The sequence below is a fragment of the Crocodylus siamensis genome, chromosome 6 (assembly GCF_052110815.1).
Source record: "Crocodylus siamensis isolate JL-2025a chromosome 6, ASM5211081v1, whole genome shotgun sequence".
Classification (NCBI taxonomy): domain Eukaryota; kingdom Metazoa; phylum Chordata; order Crocodylia; family Crocodylidae; genus Crocodylus; species Crocodylus siamensis.
The window spans coordinates 8,170,300-8,192,218 of NC_143400.1; the positions used below are offsets into that span (position 1 = coordinate 8,170,300).

Genomic DNA, 21,919 nt, shown 5'->3' on the forward strand with positions numbered 1-21,919 from the left:
CTCTTTGCCTCTTCTGCCAACCTTATCTGTAATTTATTCCCTGGGGCTGACAGCAGGCGGCAGGTTGCCTGAGAGCCATGGCTTGGGGGTCCCAGCCTGGATCCTTGTGACCCAACAACAGCAACTAGCACTTCTCAGAACTCAGATGTTGGGGGAAATCTTGCTAGAAGTATGGAGAGCTCAGGACCTGGGCAGGGACGGCCGAGGCAAGAGAATTGGGGACTCCCATCATCATCATTGGTTTACCAGAAGAAGTTAGGCAAGTACTAGTCAGATGTGGTTTAGGTACAGTTGGTGCTTTCTTGGAACGATTATGTGAGCTCCAGAGGTCCTCTCTGGCCCTATTTTCTAGGTTATTTAGAGGGAGCCCATCACCAGAGCATCTGGGCTTCTCTCTAATGCACTTATCTTCATAGGCAGGGCTGTTATCCCCATTGTAGAGAGGGGAAACTGAGGCACTGAGCAGCTCTGGGCCCACACAGGAGGTCCATGATAGAGCATGTGCTCAGAGCTCCTGAATCCTCAACCACTGCCCACAAGAGGGTTTGACCCCACTGGATCAGCTCGGCTAATTGCCTTCTGCCCCCTTATACTCCCCCGTAGCAGGATTTCAATGCTAGCAGCAGGCGGGGGAGGAATTCTTTGTCTTGGGCATGCTGGAAAACAGCTGTGGTGGGTTTATCGCTGAAGCGCCTCTTTGCAGCAAGCAGAGCAGTCCCTCATGCCTGGTTTGGAGAGCAGTTGGCATGCAAGTGGGATTGCAAGCCAAGCTGGGGACACTGTATAGCTGAACTAAGCTAGCCCTTTGCCATCCTAAGCCCCTAAACTTATATCATGTGAGCTGACGTCTCAGGCTTGTGCTCTGCCATGGCCTGAATTTATATGTGGGTATCTATTTCTTTTTGGAGACGTTTAGCATAAATCCTTCATGTGCAAACCAGAAAAAAAGTGAGTTTTTCCAAAGTCAAGCCATCTTTCCTCCCTTTTCTTTGAACACAGTGGCGCAGCATTTAAGGCATCTTGCTACAGCTCCAGAGGCATGAATTCAAGCCTCAGACTTATGCCAAAGGTGGCCCCAAGCTGTGAGTGGGCACCAGGTCATTTGGGCCGTCTCCACCTCCCGACTACAGAAATGGGTGGAAATCGGCACACTGCATCTGCGCTGAGGACGCTCCGTGGCACAGAGCGAGGTAGGATGAGATCGCCCATCCTAGTCTCAGCTTGTTCATTGATGTCCATCACTCCTTGCCTCTTAGGACCCACGCATCCCACAGCCTTGGAACGCTGGTCCTATTTTCCCATTTTGGGGAACTTCTAAGGAACCACTTTCTCTGCTGGGCCATATCTGATCGCTGGGGTTACCCGCGCCAGCACAAAAATGACACTGTGCTGTGGGTGGGCCCCAGCCAACAGCCCGCAGGAGCCAAGGGAAAGGGTCCAGCCAGATTCAAGGCTTCCAACCAAAGCAGTGGCCCCAGGAAGAGGGGAAGCCAGCGGGGCTGAGCTCAGAGGGGCTTCTTGGGGGCGACCGGATTGTTAGTGCTCCCTGGGGCTGAGCTGGGCACCCCCAGAGCCGAGGGAAGCGGGGACCGCAGGCGCTTCCTGCTTCACTTCCCCAGGAGCTGCTCCCAGCAGGGCGCACGCTGGCGCTTAGCTCCCGCGGCCACGTCCAAGGCAGGGGAAGACTGCAAGGCCCACGCCAGGCTGTGGTGGTTCTGATGTCTTCCAGCGCGAGGCGCCTTCCAAATCCCTTGCTCCTGTCCAGCCCTCCCTGCTCCGTAACGGGTCAGGAATGTGGGGCCCTCCCCGCAGCCCCCTCCGCCCCAGTGTTTATTTAATATCCTGAAAAAATTAAAATAACTTCTGCGGCCGCAAAGGGGAAAAAGAATCAAGCCACGAAGATCAATAGAATCAAAGTGAGCCGAAAGGGGGAAGGAAAGAAATGAGAACCCAAAAGAGGGGCTGGGCGCCTTCCAAACCCCAGAAGCTGGGACCCAGGAGGGGACGGGAGATGAGAGACGGACAGACAGACCCAGGCAGACTGGCAGCCCGCGCAGGCAGAGCGAGGGGCCGATGCACGGACAGGCCCGGCCCAGAGGACACGCAAGCGGAGAGGTGAACACAAACGCAGACGCGCAGGCAGATACCTCACCTACATGCACACGTGCATCCGCACACATGCACACAGACTGAAATCTCCAACCCGCAGAAATCAGTGGGAAAACTCTCACTGGCTTCAGCAGGGCCCGGGTTTCACATACACAAATGGATACACACACGGGGAAGCATGCACATGCAAGCCTATGCACACACAGATGGAAATGAGGATTTTATACATGCATGCGCGCACACACACACACACGGAAACATGCACATGCAAGCCTGCATACATATATGGAAGCCAGGATTTTATACACACACACACACAAGCATGCATATGCAAGCCTGTGTACACACAGATGGAAGCCAGCATTTTATACATACACACATATGCGTGAGCACGTACACACGCACGGAAGTATGCACATGCAAGTCGGCACACACACGCGCGCAGAAACCAGGATTTTATACACACACACACACACAGTCGCACACACACGGAAGCATGCACGTGTAAGTCTGTGCACACACAGATGGAAACCAGGATTTTACACACACACATCAGCCAGGATTTTAAGTACACACACAGAGATGAAAGCCAGAGTGACACACAGGGACATACCCAGATAAAACCCAGGATTTTGCACACACAGAAGGAGGAATGCACCCAGCTGGTGGCTCGCGTGCAGAGACACAGGCAGAAGCGCCACTGCAGATAGATACACACACACGCATACAGAGACTGCACACGTGCAGACATGCACACGCGTGCACACTCACAAACCCATGCACGTCACACACACAGGTGTGCAGACATGCGCGCCCACACACATGCACACCGCAGGTGTGAGCTGCAGGAGGAGGCCGTGTGCAGGCAGCCCCCCCCGCGCGCCCACAGGCGAGGACGCCCCAAAGCCAAGCCAGGGCCGGCTGCCGCCCTCGTGCCCCGCACCCCGGGGAAACTGAGGCACGGAGCAGCCACGCGACCCTGAGAGCCCGGCACAGAAATGCGGCCGCGGCCCCTTTAATTCCTATCCTCCCTCCTCCTGCTGGCCGCCCTGTTCGCGCGGGCGGTTCCGCGCGGGCACCCGTCGGTGTCGCGGAAAGTCCCGTGCGGCGACCCGTAGGCGGGCGATTGTCCCGCGCGAAGACCCGTAGGTGGATGAGTCGTGCCCGGGAAACGCGGAGGCGATTACGGCGCGGCCGGGTCTCCTCAGGGGCGGGAGTTTCCAGGACCGAGCCCCTCTCTCCCGAGCCCGGCGCTCAGGATGTGCTCCCTGGCGCTGTTCCCTCCGCCGCCGCTGCTCGGGGACGTCACCCTCTACGAGGGCAACAACGCGCTGGTCTCCGGCCGCGTCTTGGAGACGCTCCCGCTGCCTTTCCAGAGCCAGGTGAGGCCGAGCCCAGTCTCCCTGGCCCGGGGAGAAGGGGGCTGCCGGGTGCTTTCCCTCCCTGGTGGCCTCGACCCCATGGGCTGCACGTGCAACTTAATTCGCAAGGGGTTAAATTGCTCCCCCCCAGCTCTCCCTTGCTCCCTCTGGGTTTTGCTGCCTGCCCCCACCCCGAGGTGCAGCAGAGGAGAAGGGGGAGTTTCATGGTTCACTACAGAAATCATCTAGTTCGCTGTAGAAATCTGTAGTTCCTGCCATAGGGGCTGGAAGGGGCCTTTTGAGACAATGGGGTCCAGCCCCCTGCCCAAGGGCCAGGGCGCCAGCGGGGGTCAGAGGACTGCAGCAAGGTGAGCACCCCAGCATTTCGTAGAGGCGTCCAGAGTAGTTGCTTGCACCACTCTGGGGGGTGTCTACTCCAGACTCTGGAAACTGGGATGGTAAAAAATTTGTTTTTTCCTTGTGTCCAGTCTAAAAGGGTCTTCCAGCAGTTTGTGATTTAGATCTCATCTTCCCTTGGTGCGGGGGAGAGCGTGGGGTGTGTCCTGATGCACCCCCCTGAGATCAGCTGTCAGCAACCAGCAGATCTTGATCCACCTGCGATCTCGGAGTCGATGCAAGATGGGGCGGGGGGGCTGAGTGCCTGTGTGCATGCACACATGTGTTCCTACTTAGCAGGTCAGTCTGTGGGGGAGGGAAGGCACGGGGGCTAGATCAAGGCCTCCTGTGGTGAGGGATGGTGCCGCAGAGGCCGGAGCACGGGTAAGTTGAGGGGGGTCCCTGGCTGGGTGGGACTGACCTGCTGCCTCCAAATAATTTTTTTCTTCTTCTATCTCAGTCTGCCTTCCCACAGACTTACCTGCTGGGTGGCAGCATAAGGTAGATCTCGGGTTGCTCCTAAATGCCGGAGGTGATCTCCTACTTAAAGGCTGGAGACCACTGCCTCATGTACTTGTAGTTCTGAGTGACCACTCTTCCTTCCCTGGAGCAATGGGTCCCCACCCCAGTTGTCAGCATTGTGCGGTGAAGCACCGTGGTTTGCAACAGGAGGGGTGCTGCGGTGGGAAGGTTCCCCCCCGCCCCTTATTCAAGCCAGAAAGAAGGCAGGTGTTGCCTGGTTGCTTTTAACTGTGTCCTTAGCCCTAAAGGATTGTAAAGCACAAAGGGAAGATATTTCCATGTCCTTCCGTAGCTGCTTCTCTGCATTCATCTCTTGTGGTTGCTCAGAAGTGCTCTGAGGCCGGGCTGTGTTTAGTTGCTGTTGGTACCTTTGGCACCCTGGCACAGCTGCAGTTCTAACAATCTGTTCCAGCTGCTTCACGGTTTCAGGACTAAGAAACCTTTCCATCTGGCACCATATTCTTAAGAGTTTTTTGTATTTTTGGCTCTTTTGCCTGCAGCTGGCTGACCTGCCTACGCTGACCATCCCCAAGGAGACACTGAAAGCTCACAGCCGCCTGGAGCACAGCACAAAACCTGCCTTCATCCACCACCGGGAATCCCTCTGGAAAAGGTGCATCAATGCATGGTGAGTACACGTGATTAAGTTGCAGAAAGAGCAAGGGGGTGAATGTCAGCTAATAGACGACCAGCTCTTTGGGACAGGGGCTCTTTCTGTAAGGAGTTGTGCAGCACCTGGCATAGTGGCATCCTGATTGAGCTATGGCTGTGTGTAGGGATGTCAAACAATGAATAATATGGGACTGGGGAGCTGGGAGGCAGAAGGGTGACTAGGATTCCTGAGATGAGCCTAATTGTATTGGTGGCCACTAATTATTTCCCATCACATTCACCTGTGCTCGTCACTGGTCTAGCGATTGATAGAAACAGGGTGTCCTTTAATGTGTGTTTGGAACCGAGGAAGGAAAAGCTTGTGCTGCTGTGAAGGCAGCTGTATTGCTGCTAGAAGTGGAAGGATCCTTTTCACCTAAATCTCCTGGAATTTCAGAGCAGAGAGAGTTATGGGGGAGGGGAGCTGGCAAGTTTTTGTGGGAGGGGAGTTTTTTTGTTCCAAGGACAGCCGAGAATGGGGTCAGAGTGAGTCGGGAGGCAGCAAGCATAGATATGGTCTTTACCCGGGGTAGTGGCAAGTGTCAGCAGCTGGAAGTCAGGGTGGATTTGGGTGTGTTGGACCATGGGGTTGCCTGATGGCAGGAGGTAGCTGTTGGAGGAAGGGAGCCAGGGCTCGGTGCTTTTGGCAATAAGGGAAAAAATGGAACAGGTTTGTGGGCAGCTCCAAAACAACATGTAGCTCTGTCTAGATTCCAGGGCCCTGCTACCAGATTCAGTGTCCAGTCTTGCCAGGGGTCCCAGTAGGATGGGTTGGATCAGTTTGGAGCTATGGAAGTGGAGACAGTTTTGGGCATCTTGCTGTCTTTAGTGTGTGGCAGAGAAGCTAAGTGACTTGCTCAAAGTCATTCAAGAAGTCTTTAGCAGAGCAGAAACTTGAGCTCAGGGGTTCCAAGCTAGGGACTAGCAGTGCTGGGGAAGGGTCACCACCCAGGGCATCCATCCTGCTGGCACACAGGAGACTTATGAGTTTTCCATCTCCAGGCGCGATGTGGGTGTATGCGGGGTGCTTAGTGAGATCGCCAACGCAGAGGAGGAAGGTGAGTTGGGGCCAAAGTTGCATTTCCCTTCCCCATCCAGTGTCTTGGAGGGATATAGGGTAGCAGTCTCCTAATGCCCTCATCCCTGCTCTGTACCACTGCCGTCCTCTGGACATGTCTGTGCCCTTCCCTTACCTCACCGCTCCACTAAATCCCTGAAGCTGAAGGGTTTTGATCTCTGCCCAAGCACAGGGGTTTGGACACTGCCATTTTAACCCTTACCCTGGGACCTGTCTCATTTCTGTAAGTCTCTGCTTCTCTTTTGAAGCCTGCCAAACTTATAGCCCCAGCAGCATCTAGTGGCAAAGGGTTCCGTAAGCCAGTGCTGCAGAGGCTGGACTGTATTTCCCTTCCATTCTCAGTGTGAAATTTGCTGTCTTGTTAAACCAGCAAATCACACTGTGAGCCTATCACTGTTCATGGGCCCAACTGATCTTAGAGACCTACAGCTCTTCACTGGGGCTTGCCTCTCCCTCCCTGGCTGCCTTTCAGCTCTAGGCATGTGGATTTCTGTGGTCCTAGGGGGTCCTTTGGGAAAGGACAGTACTACAGGATTACACCTGACTTGTTGTTACATCCATATTGCCTTGAGGTATGCTGGTGTGTCTATTCCTGGGTTCCTTTTGGCTCTGAATCCAATTGCATGCCCCCATTTTGGGGAAGTGGCAACCCTCTCACTCAGGTCTGTTCTCTAGTTCTCCAGTGGGTGAAGACAGGATCACGCTATGCCCTGGCTGTGTGCCACTGGGTTTCCTCTCTCCATGGCTCCCTCTTCCCCCATTTGTCGGTGAGTGCTCCAGCTTGTGCATCTGCCTGCCTTCCCATCCTTGCTTGTGCTCAGTGAGGGTTGGGTTGCCCTGATCATAAAGTGCAGTCTCTAGCCACATGAGCAGGAATGCTAATATTGGATTCATACTATGTTACTTTACTGTTAAATGAGCCAGGCCTGCATGTTCATTGGTGGCTGACTCATGCCAGGAGCTCTTAGCAGTGTGACTTAGCAGATGTTCCACATCAGCCATAAAAATGCAACTTTTTACGTGCAGCATTTTTTTCATCTTTGCTCAGGGGGTTGGTATCATTAGAGGGGCAAAGCTGAGGCCTGGAGAACAAGTAGCTTGTGCTACCTGGCTTGGTAAAGCGCTGGCAATGAGGGCCCAGGTTGCCTGACTCTTGGCCTGATCTATTAAGTCACAGCTGTCTGTGGGACCTACCAGTGAAATCCAGACACAGACCATACAGGCAGAGGGCACGAGTCATCCCCTTCTCTCATTTCATTATAAGGGGAGAACAGGAGGATGGTGTTGCCAGTTGGAAACAAACTGACACTGCCCTCTGTTGGCCTGATCTGCCACTGAAGTGCTTAATTCTTTTCCCATTTTTCCTTTCCTCAAAGCTAACAAGTGAAGACATGATAGCAGAGTTCTCCCAGGCAGTGGACTGGTAAGTTGTGTGTGTTAAGACTGCAGCATGTGTATCAATTTAGGCCTGTAGGGTGGCCCATGGCTGTGGTGTTCAAGTTCCTAGCATATATGGAGGGAGGAAGGGCAGTATGACTCCAGTCTTAGGCATCGGTTTCTCACATGTGACCTTCCTTTCTTGTGTTTCCAGGGCTGGTTGCTCCATCCGGGCCTTTGCTTGGCACCCCCATACCAGCAAGTTTGCTGTTGCCCTATTGGATGACTCTATCCGAGTGTACAACACAAACAGGTGAGGTGCATTAGGCTGCTTTCTTGCAGGCAGCAGAGTGAAGATGTCTGTGTTTCAAAGCTGTGGTGATCATACTTCTGTGTTCTAGTGCTATTATGCCTCTGCTTGGGTGAAGACCTCTGTCTATCCCTGTTCCTGCTTGTGCTGTGAGCACTTGGGAGCCATGGGAGTGTGGCTTTGCTGTGCTTCATCCAGTGCTTGGAAAGGGAGAGACAAAAAAAATCAGTGAGCCCCTGGTTCATTTCCTGGCATAGTAGTAGGGGAGCAGAGCATCTCTGACATGCGGCCTGGAATGATGCTCTTCCTATGCAATGGCACAGCCAGTAGAGTAGCTGAGAATGCATCTTGCTGGCATATGAGTGACTTGGCTAGGGGCGGTGTCTCTCCCTTTCCCCCTGAGTGTCACTGCTTCTTGTTTCTCCTGCAGGTCTCCCCACTCTCCGAGTGGGTCTCAGCAGGCAAGTAAAAGCTTTCTTAAGAGAAGACTTTCCCAGTTCATTCTGAAACATAGCCGGTGTTCCCCCAGGCAGGCTCCAATGCCTGGGTGGGCTTTCATGCTGGCTACAGCCAAATCAACCCTTGGGACTAGGCCCCAGGCAGTCCCAGGCATGCCGCTTAACGAGACTAGGTGCGCTGTCATCTCCCCGTCCCCTTGAACCACTGAGTGTTGCAGCTGGGCTGTCCTGTGTTGTGATTTTTTTTTTTTTTTTTTTTTTTTTTTTGCCCAGAGTTAGACCCCGACAGGGCCTGGGCACTGTGTGGAGGACTGCTGGGAGTGGGATCAGCACAGCAGAAAGGCGGTGACCAAGCATGCTGGTACAAGGAGGTGTCTTCACTCAGCTTCTGGGGTGGCCACGTGGGTAGGAAGTTTCCTAGGTGTTGGTGTGTTCTGGTTTATTTTGAGGCCAGATCCCCCTGCTTTCAGTCCACCTGGTGTTGTGTAGCCTCCCCCTGGCAGCAGACCTGTGTGACTTGTTTGGTGTCTGCAGACCTGACTTAGGGAAGCAGTTCACAACTTATAGCATATTTATGCTCGGGCTCAGCCAGCTTCCCGTCTTACCGGAATAAAGGGCTGTCTCTGAGGTCGCTCTGGAAGCTTTTTGTGGAGCAGGGAATTGGAATCTAAGTCTCCATGTCCCAGGCTGGCTCCTAACCCTGGGTCTCCCTGCACTTCCATTTAGAGCAGAGGTGCTTTAGGACCAGAATGCTCTGGCTAGCTTAGTTTAGGATGCACGTGCACTCAGTCACCACCCCTGCTAGGAATATTGAGCTGGATGTTTCAGTAGCAAATGTGGGGAGATCAGGCAGTCCTGCTGTGCTCTTGTCCCATGTTGCTTTTTGCTTTCTTGCAGTGCCACAGTACCCACCCTGAAGCATCGCTTGCAAAGAAATGTGGCCTCCATGGCCTGGAAGCCACTGTGCGCCTCCATCCTCGCTGTGGCATGCCAGAGCTGCGTACTGGTGTGGCACCTGGACCCCACTTCCCTTTCCACCAGGTAACTAGCCACTGGGGAGGGGTTGGGGGCCCACATGCTGCTCCCCCATGTTGCGAGCCCCACACGAGGCATTGCCCAAATTTCATGCACTTATCAGAGCTGTAGTGCTCCTCTTGTCCAGGTTCGCGAAGCAGCTTATTGACGAGGCCTGATCCTCTGGACATTGGGCCAAAGCTCAGGAGTAAAGACTCACCAACTAGCTGCTTTGTCCTTTCTGGAACAGGTCCCAAACAGCTTGTATGGTGCTAGCCTTTATTTATTTACTTCCTGTCCATCCCCAGGCCTTCCTCTGGTTGTGCACAGGTGCTTTCCCATCCTGGTCACAGTCCCGTCACCAGCCTGGCCTGGGCGCCCAGCGGGGGGATGCTGCTTTCAGCCTCGCCGGTTGACACAGCCATGCTTGTGAGTAATGGCCACCTCCTTGTTGTTCACTGTGGGGGTTGGAGTGGAGCTTGCAATGCCTCTGGTGCTCTTTGCTGGATGGACCTAGCCTCATTGCTTCAGGGGCTCAGAGCCTCCTAAGGCATTCAGTTTGCTCCACAGTTCTGCAGCAGTAGCCAGCTCTTCTGGGAGACACTGGAACAGCAGGGGGTGTCCTCAATCTGAGCTGAGGTCTCAGAGCAGAGCACTGTGGAGGATCCACAACTGGCATGGTGGGGGGGCGGGGATGAGAAATTAGATCTGATGGGGCATTAGCAGTGCTGCCTGGGTGGTGCCCAAGGTAGGGATAGCGAGAGGGGGGCCTTTAAGATACTAGTAGCAAGGTGGGGTTTATAGGTGGGGACTGAGGCACATTGAGCAGGTCTGGCCCAACCCAGCACCTCTTTCCTTTCTTCATCAACAATATCTAGATTTCTCCATAGACCTATACTTCTCACTTGGTAGCAGCTTGGTTGTGAAAGCCCCAGACACTCCTTGTTTCCTGGGTCAGGAAGAGCCTGAGGGAGGTAGCTTGTTTAATCTGATGGGGGCAAGCCAAGTTGCTGGAAGTGGCTGTGGGCCAGTGATTGCAGCCAGTGAGGCTGGAACTTGCTATGTGAGACTCCCTTACCAGGACGGGCTTAAAGAGCTGCACAGAGCAAGGAGATGTCTCCCACAAACAAGCAGATTACAGCTCTACCCACTGGGAAATGATTCCCTCCCAGATCCACAGCAGAGCTTAATACCATAAGCATGGCCAGTGTTTGTCACACTCTCCCCTTGTAGGAAAAACCTACCAGGGAGACAACTGAACCCAGCAGCAATGCCTAGATCTTCTCTAGTTTCCAGCTTTTCCCCCACCGGCCAGTATATTCCTCTTCCCCTCTTTTCTATGTCTCTCCAGGTGTGGGATGTGTCCACCGAAAACTGTGTCCAGCTGCAGTGGTTTGGAGGGGGCGGGGTCACCCATCTGGCTTGGTCACCAGATGGCAGCAAGGTGCTGGCCGCTACACCCTCGGCCGTGTTCAGGTGGGTGCTGAGGGCCATGGGGAACATGGTATGAAGTAAGGGTTCCCAGGCAGGGTTATGTGCGCCGCTATTGGCATGTAAGCTCAATGTTCTTAAATGATTTCTTAGGATGGTATACGGAGGGGGAGGATCAGGGCTGGACTGTCCATCTCCAAAGGTTTTAAGAGCTGATTCCAAACCTTGTCTTTCAGGGTGTGGGAAGCCCAGATGTGGACGTGTGAGAGGTGGCCAACCATCAAGGGCCGTTGCCAGGTACTTTGGTGCCCAGTGGTGGTAGACATGCTCCTGGGTCAGAGCTAAAGAGAGGAAGAGAGTCGAGTGACGGGTCTTGGGGTGGGGAAGAGATGAGCAGCTGAAAACTGAGCCCCTTATCCTGCCATGTGTGCTAGATTCATAGCAGCGGATGCCCTAACTGCGTGGGTTGAGCTGCCCAGTGCACGCCCTTCACTCCCCGGGGCAAGACCAGCCCTAGCTGCTTTGGGAACTTAGAGCCAGATCCAGAGACAGGACTTGGGTGCTGAAGGTGTAATGTCTGTAGAATTTCAGGTCCAGGTTACTGGCCTACAGACCCTGAGCGCTGCTGTCTGGTTTAAGCGTGTCTCTGATTTTATTTTATTTTTTTTCCCCTCTCAGACAGGCTGCTGGAGCCCTGATGGCAGCCGCTTGCTCTTTACAGTTCTGGGGGAGTCAGTCATTTATTCCTTGTCCTTCTCAGAGTACAAAGGTGAGTTTGCCCCCACTCCCCTCAATGGCTTCCTAAGCCATAATGCAGTTGTCTCTGGGTGGGATGCGACTAATTTATTTTTCAAATGGCATAGATGAATGCTGCACACTGACTTAGCTTAGCCCATGGAGCAGAGAGAGCTTTTTATGCACTCAGACCTGCAGGGAGAATTTTAGAGAGGCAGAACAGAATAATCTGTTACGAAGCTTGGCTGGGACATGGGCCACACCCCAGTTCTTGTAGCATGTGGTGGGATCTCCTATTGAGCAGGACGTCTTTCTCATGAGCCTTTTGCAAAAAATCCAGACTGCAGATTCCTGTGGTGCAGACCTGGGAGGCAAGCTACCTGTTGCATGTTTGTCACCCTGATCTTCCTCCTAGTGGTGGGCGCAAAGTGCTGGTGGTCTGTGTTGCTTCACACACAGCTCTGTGACTTCATGAGCCCTGTCTGAGTGGCAGCATTCATCTTCCTCCATCTTATTCTCTTGCAGGAGAGATGCAGGGGCAAGTAGGAGGGCCCAAGACGGCATCTATTGTGGCAGACCTGTCAGAGACCACCTTTGAGACGGTGTATGGGGAGGAGAGGTGAGAACTGGGCACACAGCAGTGTTGCAGGGAGGGAAGGTACGACTGCTGGGAGCAGCTATGCATGTTCAAGCCCCAAGTGGAAGATGCAGATGGCCATATACACATATACGTGTCCAGGCAGTTTGTCTCTTCCTGAAGGGGAGAAGCTGGCCCCTGCTTAGGATGCCAGCCTGGGCCTCGGGGGACCCTGACTCAGCCCACGCAGCCCTGTCATGACATGTCCTCTGTGATATTGGGCATCCCTTAGCCTTTGTACCTCATTGCGCATCTGTGCATGTATCCAGGTGTAGTGTGATTTTGAGGCATCCCCCATGTTTGCCTCCAGCTCTTGTTTTGAGGTATTTTCCATGGAGGTTGGTGACATCTGCCAGAGCCAGTTGGAAACCAGGTGCAGTGCCTTTTCACTCTTTGTGCAGGGTCTCATGTCATCACCCATAGTCTTGGTCCCGAGGCTTTTCCAGGTGTTTGCACTTCTGGATCATCTCTGGGGTGGCCATCAAGGCTGCTCTCAGCTGAGCCATGTCACTTGTGTCTTGGCATAAAGGCTTCAACCCAGCTTCAGAGGCTAGCATAACCCAGCTGTGCTCCTCTGTTCCCTTTAGACAGGCACAGGGCTGCCTGGAACAGAGCCACGCCACCGCAGAGACAGAGGGTCTGTGCACAGTTGTGAGCCCAGCTAGTTGTGGAACTTGTGGTGCTGCAGTGGGATGGGTATACAAGGATCCTGGCAGTGAATCGTCTGCCAGCCGGAGTGGTATAGGTGTAGTCTGAGTCTCCCCCGCCTTAGTGCAAGTTGCTCTTAACTCCCTGTATGTTGGTTGCAGAATTGGCGGGGAAGTACACTCCATGGTCTGGGACCCTAGTGGCGAGAGGCTTGCAGTCATCATCAGAGGTAAAACTCTGGATCCATCCATCTCTCCAGCCCAGAATGGGCCCTTCCTTGGGACTCTGGATTTGTACTGCCTAGATAGAGCCTGAGCAGGTCCAGTCTCCACACCTGGCATAATGTTAAACAGGGACAAGTGGTGAACCTGGGAGCCAAATAATACACAAGGTACTTGAGGCTGGAGTCAGAAAGGGGAGATGAGACAGATTTGAGCAGAGGGTTGGCCCTGGCCATCTGGGGTGGGACTTCCTGAAGGGGAGAAGCTGGCCCCTGCTTAGGATGCCAGCCTGGGCCTCGGGGGGACCCTGACTCGGCCCACGCAGCCCTGTCATGACATGTCCTCTGTGATATTGGGCATCCCTTAGCCTTTGTACCTCATTGCGCATCTGTGCAGTAGCCAGAATGGTGCTGCCTGCCTCACTCCCTTGTGTGGGGATTGCAAGGTGGTTGGGTACAAACTGACCTGCCCCCTTGCACAGGAAGTGTGTGGAGAAGCAGGGACCTAGGCCCAGACCCCTGGTTCCCAGGATCCTGCTCTAATCCCCCTATGCCTGCTCCATATATTTAAGCACTGTGGCGTCCAAGACCCATTGGGGTACATCACATGAGTGCTTTGGAAAGCCCCATCTCAGACATTGCTTTCCCCAGTTTTTTAGCTGTGTGTTCCAAAGGACGGGAGGTTAAGTTCGTTTCTGTCCAGCTTTGTGGCAGTCTGGTTCAGAGCTGTCAAGCAGAGGAGGAAGGTGGATGTCAGCCAGTGGGATCCTTTTGCAAATGAGATGAAGCTTGCTAATAGTGTTATCCACAGTCCTGCGGGTGTGTGCTGTCACACAGCTGTTTCCTGTGTGCTCGTGCCTTTGCCTTCTCCAACCCTCTCATGGTTTTCCCCTTCTAACTTGCACAGCTGTTTCTGTTTTTCAGTCATAACAACTAACACACCACTTTCTTGTCTTTTCTTCTTTTCCAGGAAACCCTGGAAGCAGGACAGTCATCGCTGTGTTTCGTACTCGCAACAGCCCAGTGTTTGAACTCCTGCCATGGTGTGTTGTTGGTTTAAATGGTAGCCCTTTGATTTCAAAGGCAGAGGGACTGTTCTGCTGGACATTTCACAGCTATAGGACTTCTCCACCAAACCCCTGGCTCCTGTCTGAGCAGGACCATTTCTCCAGTGTGATTTCTGGCATGAGAACATGTCCTGTTCTTGGTGCTTTTCCTTCAGAGGGTGTAGATGGACCAACAATAAAATAGTGGGGCCAGCCTCCTTGGCAGGCAGGCTACAAATTAGCTCCACACCCTCCTGAGTGCCACTCTGATCTCCTTCCCCTGCTTCCTGCCTGAGCTGCGAGTCCCTTCCCTAATTTACTGTGTGCCACACACACACACAAGGTACATGAGCCAATAGTGGAGTGGCACTTGTGGCTTATGTGCTCCAGGCTGGGCACACCAGAATTAAAGTACTTAAGTGCTTCACAGCTGCCCCATCTGGGAGCTGAACTGCTGCAGTTGACTGCAGTTTCATTCAGTGGTGAATTAACACAGTTTAGGCACTGTTTCTGTCTGCACCAAGTGTCTAGGGACCTGGGTGCATCAGATCAGCTGGTAGACACCAAGTAGCAGTTGCCTGCCCTCTCTGAAGTTGTCAAGTTTTTAAGTCCGTCTGAGGTGTGACTCAGCCTTTAGCTCCTACCCCCACTTGAGAAGAAAATGCAGTAGCTTTACTGCTGCTTTCCTAGCCAGGCATGAGGGCCAGAGGAGGTCTAAGCCCCATAGCCCATACTGATGCCCATCGTGAAGGGGGCTGATCTGTTGTGATCAGCACAGAGCTACCTAGGCAGTAACTGTTTTTTCTCTCTCCAGTGGCTTCGTACAGGGTGAGCAGGGAGCTCAGCCACAGCTCATTGCTTTCCATCCCTGCTTTAAGAAGGGGGCCCTCTTGACTGTGGTGAGTGCAGCTTTGTTATGGACTTTTCCAGGCATGCAAGGCCAGCTAGCTTAAGCTTAAGCTTAGCTTAGCTTAGCTGAGATTGGCCTCAAGATTTCCCAACTCCCTGCACAGACCCTGATGGGTGAAGTCAATTTCTTCTTGGCACACACTCTCCAGCAGGAAGGCTGTTCCTGGAGTGGCCAGATAGCAGCAGAAGCTAGCTCTGGATGTGGTGGGGTGGGATATGGCTAGCTCTGCTGGCAGTGGGAATACACCCATTGCCTCTACCCTGACTTGGGGTCCATTGCCATACAGCCATGAGGCTGATGGTGTGGACAGATGGCATCAGAGCTGAGCTCTGATAGGGCAGAGGGCTGGTGTGCCCAGTGCTGGTTCGGTGCTCATGCTGTATTTTCTCTCTCTTTCTTCTCCCACCCAGTGCTGGTCTACAGGACGGATCAGCCATATCCCCTTCTTCTTTGTGGGTGCCCAGTTCCCTTGCTTCAGCCCCAGCCACAGTCCCATGGCATCCCTGAGCAGAAGCAGCACCAGGGTACGGGAGCAGCCCCTGTTCTCAGAGCTGTGAAGCCTGATGCTCGGGGGCCTGGGGTCAGACTGCTGTTCAGGCCCCTCTGGACCTCCGAGTAAAACTGGATTGCAATGCTGGGTAACCATAGGACACCTTGTGGTTGTTGCTTCCTCCTTGAGCCTGACCTGAAGTGGCTTTTCCCTTCCAGTGGGGACATGTGCAGGGATTGGGTGGGAGCTGCTGGATGGACTGAATGGATTTTTCTCCAGTGCTGTCTGTGCAGGGCTGGGGACACCTCTGTTCTGTGTGGGTGGACATAGCAGCCTGTGTGGTGCTATGCAGATTAAAGGTCAAGCTTTGTCTCCCTTTGTGTCTGGGATCTCTAGAAGCATCTGAATCCAGCTACTGCGCTGGGGTCTGGGTCTCTGTAGAGCAGACTCCTGGCTTGGAATCCGAAGGGCCTGAGTTCATTCCTGGCAACTGACTTTACCTCCTTGGTGCTGTGTTGCATACAGATGTGCAGCTGGCTGGAGCAGGGAAGGGGCTCTTTTAAGGTCTGTAAGGAGTAGAACCTAGGTGTCCTGTATAGGTGACCTTTCTTCCTTGGGGCATCTCAAACCAGCGTTATATAAAAGCAACTTAACTGATTGCATGGGCCCAGGTCCTGGGCTGGATTGCTGCAGACCAGAGCTGTGCCCAGCTTAGTGCTGAGCACTGCAAGGGGAGCCCAGGCAGTGCCCTATCCCTCTATATACCCCCACCCACTACCCCAGCACAAGTGCCTATGTGGGGGGTTGGCAGAGCCTGTAGGGCAGGGCTGGGGACCACAGGGCTCTGGGCAGCTGGAGTCCAGCAGGCAAAGGGTTAGAGGTGGAGGGGGCTCAGCCCCCAGGTCTTTGTGGTTCACAGCAGCCCAGGGGCTGGGGCTGGGGCTAGAGTAGGGGTGAACCTGAAGCAGAAGTAAGGGTACCACTGGTTTGCCTCTGCCCAGGCCTGGGGTGCATCCTCCAAGCCGCAGGACCCTGGTACCTGGGGATGGCTGTGAGCTCTGCCCCACCACGCTAGGAGCTCAAGGGGGTGGGAATGGGCTGGTGCCTCTCTTCCCCTTCCTGGCACTCTGGGGCCTGCCCAGCCCTATGCCCCAAGAGCAGAGCCGTATAGGACCCCCCCACCCTGACCCTGATGCTGGGCTGTGGCACCCAGGGATTGGGGCAGGGCAGACTCATTTCAGCCACATTCACAAAGGGACCCAACCTGTTCCTGCAGGGGAGGGAAGGACACCGTTTCTGGATCAGACTTGACCACAAGTGAGAAAAACTGGAGAAAACCCCTGCTCAGACCCAGGTCACTCTCCCTTTCAGGTCCCTCAGGCCCCCTCGCATGGATGCAGCTGGATGCCCTTGGCATAGGTGGTGCGCAGGCTGGCTTCCTCAGAGAGTCCCCAGGCAGGTTTTGCTAGCCTCCTGCAGTGCCAGGACAGCCATGCTCTGGGCACACAGGTCTATCTTGGAGTCACATGGAATCTCATGCCCCAGATGTGTGGCTTGCCCAGGCAGCCTCCCCTCATGTCTCTCTAGAGCCAGCCCAGGCAGTTCACCCCAAATAAGCCACCTCCCTCCAGCACCAGCACAGACCAACCCAGTGCCCAGTTGTGCCACTTTATTTAGTCCTCTCTGCGTAAGGATGATTCTCTCAGCTAGCACCTGCTGTAGTCCAATAGGCACTGCACCTCTCAGTGCCTCACGGAGCTGCTGGCTCTTCCTGCCCCCAGCCTGAGCTGCTGGGAAGACAGGGGATCCTCCATTCCCCTCCCCTCCAAACTGGGGGGGAGTTCTGGGTCTCAGCTGCCCTGCGAGTCCAGTGCTGCCTGCAGCGCTAGTGTCTTCTGCGCCATCAGCAAGGCGCCTTCTTGTGTCTGATTGCCCCCGATGAAGCCACTGGTGTGCACAAAGACACAGCCGGGGATCCCACTCAGCTGTGAGAGCTCCTGGTCACGGAGGCTGCGCCATGCCTCCAGGAGGGGCAGCCTGTGCCGGGAGAGGGAAGGAGTTAGGGACAGGCAGGGGCTGGCAGCCCATGCCAGAGCTGCACAGACAAGGGTAGGCCCCTAGCCCCACTTCACCACCAGCTTCCCATGAGATTTGGGGCAAATTACTCAGCCTAAAAGATTTAGGGGTCTCAGCCCTCAGACCCCTAAATGGGACTGAAGCTTCTAAATCACTTAGGGCCATGTGCCAGCCTCTGATCTACCCTTCCTGTAGACAGGCAGTAGCCAGCTCAGACTCCACTACCCCCACCTTGAGAGTACATGGGGTGGGGGGGCCTTACCGGCTGTTGAAGCTGTGCGGCGCGGCAGGGACGCTCTGTACGCGCCACTGCCCGTTCTGGTCCGAGTACAGCACGAACTTAATGGGCGTCTCCACGGCCAGGTCTGCCTCCAGGCTGAAGAGGTGCTCCTTCCAGGGGCAGCCGCCACTTGGCAGCACCAGGATCTCCCCACTGGGATCCACCTGGGCAAGAGAGGAGCAGGGAGGAGCATGGGGCTCTGTGCCTCACCCAGGACGTCAATACTCCCTTGCTGGGACCTGGTACCCCACCCCTCCAGCTCCCCTCACTTTGCTGACTGGGAGTGGACCCTTGCCTGCCCTTCATCTGTGATGCCCACAAGCTCCATAGTATAGATAATTGTTACTGCCAAAGGAAACCCACACACTTGGCAAGAGCAGAGACCATCCCAGCAGGGTCCATGCTGGGAGCGAGGACTCTTGGGTTCTAGCCCTGTGTTGTGGGAGCAGGTTCTGGCTTAGCAATAGCCTTGTAGAAGGCCAGGGTGCCTCCCCAGGGCAGAAGGTACCTCGAAGCGCTTCTGAATGGCCTCCTCCACCAGGGTGCGGGCAGGCAGCCAGGCGTGGTGGTAATAATCCAGCCGGTCCAGGAACTCAGCCTTCACCAGCTCCATTGCCTTCTGGAACTGGGCCTGTGGGGGGCGGGGACGACAGCTGGTGTCGGAGCAGCCTAGCCCAGGCACAGAGTCAGGCCCACTCTGCCACACACCTTCCAGGGCATCCCTGGACGGTGCTCAGCTCTACTGTGTAAAGGAAGAGCAGTTGCCATGGATGGGCACCATGAGGGGGAGTGGGTCCAGCTGGTTGCCAGCTGGCGAGGCTGTGAGCCCTGACGCCAGTGTGGCTTCTTCCTCTACACACGGGTCCATGGGACAGGTCACCTGTATCTGCTCCCTGCCTCATGGTCCAGCCCACCCCCTACCTTCATCTGTTCTTCCCCCTCCATGTGTGACCACGGTACGGCCTGACCTATGCCAGGATCAGCTCCTCCCTCTACATGTGCCCAGCGACATCTTTGAAGATGTCACATCCCCCCCCCAGCGACGGCTGAACGATTTCAGGGGCACTTTTGCTTTCACGAATTGCTCTCTCTTCCCTGCTCCCACCCCAATCCGCTACAGGCCTCACCTCAGTGTCCTGATTGGGGTCATTCCAGCGAGGGTTGAGGAAGCCGACGCGAGTGCTCAGGGCTGTGGTCATGGCATAGCGGGGCTCCCCGTCCCACTGCGCCACTCCATTGTCGATGGCATCGATCTCCTCCATGAAGTTCTCATAGAGCTGCCAGGGCAGAAGGAGGTGGTAGGGCTCAGCGGGACCGTCCCTCCTGTCCCCGAGGAGTCCAGATCTGAGCCTGCCCTGAGGGTCGCCTTTTCCCGTGACCCACTGTGCCGCAGAGAAGACCCCGTAGGCTGGCAATGCCGCCGGAGCAAGCATGGCTGGCGGGAGAGTGCCAAGGGAAGCCTAGGAGGCCGTGGATGTCATGTGTCTCTCCCTAGCAAGTGGGGTCTAGCGCAGCAATCCTCAACCAGGGTGCTGTGGGGTGCCACAGAGTACACCACAAGCTGTGCCAATGCAGTAGCAGCGGGTAGGGGCAGGGAGGTAGGACTCCTGGGTTCTGCCCTGTTTCCAGGTTCGGGAGGGGAGGGAGCATGTAGAGCAGGGACCTTTCCTGCACAGGGCAGTCACTGTTAAGACTCCCCTAGCACCCCCCTGCCACGTACCTTATCATACAGCACCCGCACCACGCAGTCGTCCTCTGCGCGCCCCAGCAGGTGGGCCAGAATCTGGGAGCCGAAGTGCAAATACACCAGCCCCGCACTGCTCAGCTTGGTCGTCCACGGCTTGTCGGGCCTCAAGTCGTGCATGGACTGCGAGAAGGACCTGCCCAGCCCGAGAATCAGCCCCGTGGCCTCCCTCACCCCCCAGCACACCCAGAGGGACCCTGTGGCGCCAGGTACTGCACGGACCCCGCGGCTCAGAGTCCAAGGAGGGGAAACTGAGGCAGGGCAAAGCCAAGCCACTGGGGTTCCCAGCAGCCATGGGGCCAAGCTGGTGTCCGGAGGGCCAGTGTCACGCTTCAGCCTCTGGCCCGCTCCCTCTTGCGAAGGGAGACGGGAAAGCGGCCCGGGCTCACCTCTGGTGATGGTCGTAGCGGTGCCGCTGCGGGTCGTACTCGCCGCCCACATCCACCACCACGTCGCACTGGGCCAGCAGCTGGGGATCTCGCGTCCGCACGATCTCTGCATCCTTGGGGGCGGGAAGGTGCCTGTGAGGGGGCTGGAGCCCCCAGCAGCTGATCCCTATGGGTGAGCCTCATCCCCCCCCCACGCACTGGGGATGAGACCTGCAAACACCCCCAGCCCCACCTGCACCAGTGTCCCCGTAAGGCAGGTGGGAGCCCTGGAGACCCCAAAGCCCCGGGACAGGCTGGGGGAGGGGGAGGGGAAGGGGAAGGCACAGACCCCAGGGTGCTGCGTGGGGAGGGGTCGATGCCGCAGAGGGGAGCCAGGCTGTAGCGGGGGGTCTCAGAGGAGGCAGTGCAGGGGGTCACGCATCCCATGGTGGGGGGGGTCTCCCGGTGCAGGGGGGTCCTAGATGTGGGGAGAGGTCCCAGGTGCGGGGGGGGCGGGTGTGGCAAGGCGAGGGGGAGAGAGTACAAGGTGGGGGTCTGAGGACCGAGGGGGGCGGAGCGGGGGTCCCAGGTGTGTGTGGGGGGGGTCCTAGCGGACAGTGGGGGGGGCAGTCCAGGGGGTCCGTACTCGGTAGCGGGGCAGCACCCGCAGCAGGGCGCAGGCCAGCGCCTCGTCGCAGTGGAACCTGCCGTCGTGAGTGCCGAGGCGCGGGGCCCGGCCGGGAGCGGGACCCGCCATGCAGCGCGCCAGGGACCGGGCGGCACAGACCAGCGTGCCCATGCCCTCCCACCACCGCCACTGCGCAGGCGCCAGGCATGCGCAGCCGCCTGCCCGGCCGTCAGCGCCCCTGGGGGCGGGGAGGTCCTGTCACGCGCCTGGGCCTGAGGTGGGACGGGGGGTGAACAGGACACTGCACCCACGACACAGGGCACTGGGACCCCAGGGTGCACTGGCATCACCTCCAGCACCAGCTTGCGGGGCTTTTCTTCCAGCCACTGACCTGCCCCCAGCCCTCCCCTGCAGGAGAAGGGGTGGCACGGGGCTCATACTGGGATGGACTGGGCCAGGGGGCGCAGGGCGTCCTCATGGGACCTGGCACCCCTGCTGCAGGGACTGGCACCACCCCTGCAGGAAGCTGCAGCCTCCCATGGCAGCCCCCCACAACCCTAACCCCTGGCCTGCCTGAGGCACATCCTGGACTATACTGGGATATGGCCTGTGGGGAGGTCTTCATGGGAACTGGGACCACTGGTCCAGACTGGCACAAACCTCTAGCAAAAGCCTGGAGCCAATGCACTGAAACCTCCCATGGCAGCCCCTGGACCATCCCTGCATGAGGAGGGGTTGAATATTGCTCATTGTGGACTATACTGGGATACAGGCTATGGGAAGGTCTTCATGGGAACTGGGACCACTGGTATGGCCTGGCACAACCCTAAAGGAGGAGAAAACCTGTCGGGCTTTCCGAAGCCAATGCACTGAAACCAGCTGTGGCAGCCCCTGGACCATCCCTGGGGTGGTTGAGGAGGGAACATACTGGGATACAGCCTACAGGGAGGTCTTTATGTGGACTGGGACCGCTGGTATGGACTGGCACAAACCTCTAAAGGAAGAGGAAGCCTGACAGGCTTTTCTAAACCAATGCACTGAAACCTCCCATGGCAGCCCCCAGACCTTCTCCAGGGGCTTCAGTGTGAGGAAGGGCTGAATATTGCTCATTCTGGAATATACTGGGATACGGCCTGTGGGGAGGTCTTTATGTGAACTGGGACCACTGGTACAAACCTGCAGTGGAAGCCTGGAGGGCTTTTCCAAAGCCAATGCACAAATGACAGCCCCCGGGTCTTCTCTGGGGTCTCCCGTGTGAAGTGGGGCTGAACACTGCACATACTGGAATATACTGGGATATGGCCTGTGAGGAGGTCTTCATGTGAACTAGGAGCACAGGTGTGGACCGGTGCCATGCAAATGGTGAGAAGCCCCCGTGAGTGTGGCAGGAATTCATTGCCAGCCTGAGAAGCCCTTGAACGGCCATGCTG

General features: G+C 56.0%; 2 protein-coding genes across 2 annotated transcripts; one reads left to right on the forward strand and one right to left on the reverse strand.

The window, feature by feature from the left end:
- Positions 1 to 3,177: 3,177 nt before the first annotated feature.
- Positions 3,178 to 15,767, forward strand: AAAS (aladin WD repeat nucleoporin). The gene is made up of 16 exons (XM_090053573.1): positions 3,178 to 3,491; positions 4,889 to 5,016; positions 6,042 to 6,097; positions 6,793 to 6,884; positions 7,494 to 7,540; positions 7,709 to 7,807; positions 9,160 to 9,303; positions 9,585 to 9,705; positions 10,628 to 10,752; positions 10,944 to 11,004; positions 11,386 to 11,476; positions 11,968 to 12,061; positions 12,889 to 12,956; positions 13,918 to 13,990; positions 14,808 to 14,892; positions 15,314 to 15,767. Exons 1-16 carry the CDS (start codon positions 3,369 to 3,371, stop codon positions 15,458 to 15,460), a joined length of 1,554 nt encoding a protein of 517 aa, XP_089909699.1. The 5' UTR covers positions 3,178 to 3,368; the 3' UTR covers positions 15,461 to 15,767.
- Positions 15,768 to 17,048: 1,281 nt separating this feature from the next.
- On the reverse strand, positions 17,049 to 20,678 carry MYG1 (MYG1 exonuclease). Its single transcript, XM_090051873.1, has 7 exons — positions 20,508 to 20,678; positions 19,883 to 19,995; positions 19,470 to 19,629; positions 18,877 to 19,026; positions 18,258 to 18,380; positions 17,732 to 17,913; positions 17,049 to 17,430 (listed from the first exon to the last, which is right to left on the reverse strand). The coding sequence occupies exons 1-7, from the start codon at positions 20,658 to 20,660 to the stop codon at positions 17,244 to 17,246; spliced, it is 1,068 nt and encodes a 355-aa protein (XP_089907999.1). The 5' UTR covers positions 20,661 to 20,678; the 3' UTR covers positions 17,049 to 17,243.
- Positions 20,679 to 21,919: the final 1,241 nt, after the last annotated feature.

Excerpts from the sequence above, each read along its gene's own strand:
- AAAS (XM_090053573.1), top strand. The coding sequence starts at position 3,369 with ATGTGCTCCCTGGCGCTGTTCCCTCCGCCGCCGCTGCTCGGGGACGTC. Across the intron at positions 9,304-9,584 it reads CCCACTTCCCTTTCCACCAG|GCCTTCCTCTGGTTGTGCAC; the intron begins GTAACTAGCCAC and ends GTCCATCCCCAG. Across the intron at positions 11,005-11,385 it reads CCATCAAGGGCCGTTGCCAG|ACAGGCTGCTGGAGCCCTGA; the intron begins GTACTTTGGTGC and ends TTCCCCTCTCAG.
- MYG1 (XM_090051873.1), bottom strand. The coding sequence starts at position 20,660 with ATGGGCACGCTGGTCTGTGCCGCCCGGTCCCTGGCGCGCTGCATGGCG. Across the intron at positions 18,381-18,876 it reads ACCCCAATCAGGACACTGAG|GCCCAGTTCCAGAAGGCAAT; the intron begins GTGAGGCCTGTA and ends CGCCCCCCACAG. Across the intron at positions 17,914-18,257 it reads CCATTCAGAAGCGCTTCGAG|GTGGATCCCAGTGGGGAGAT; the intron begins GTACCTTCTGCC and ends TCTCTTGCCCAG.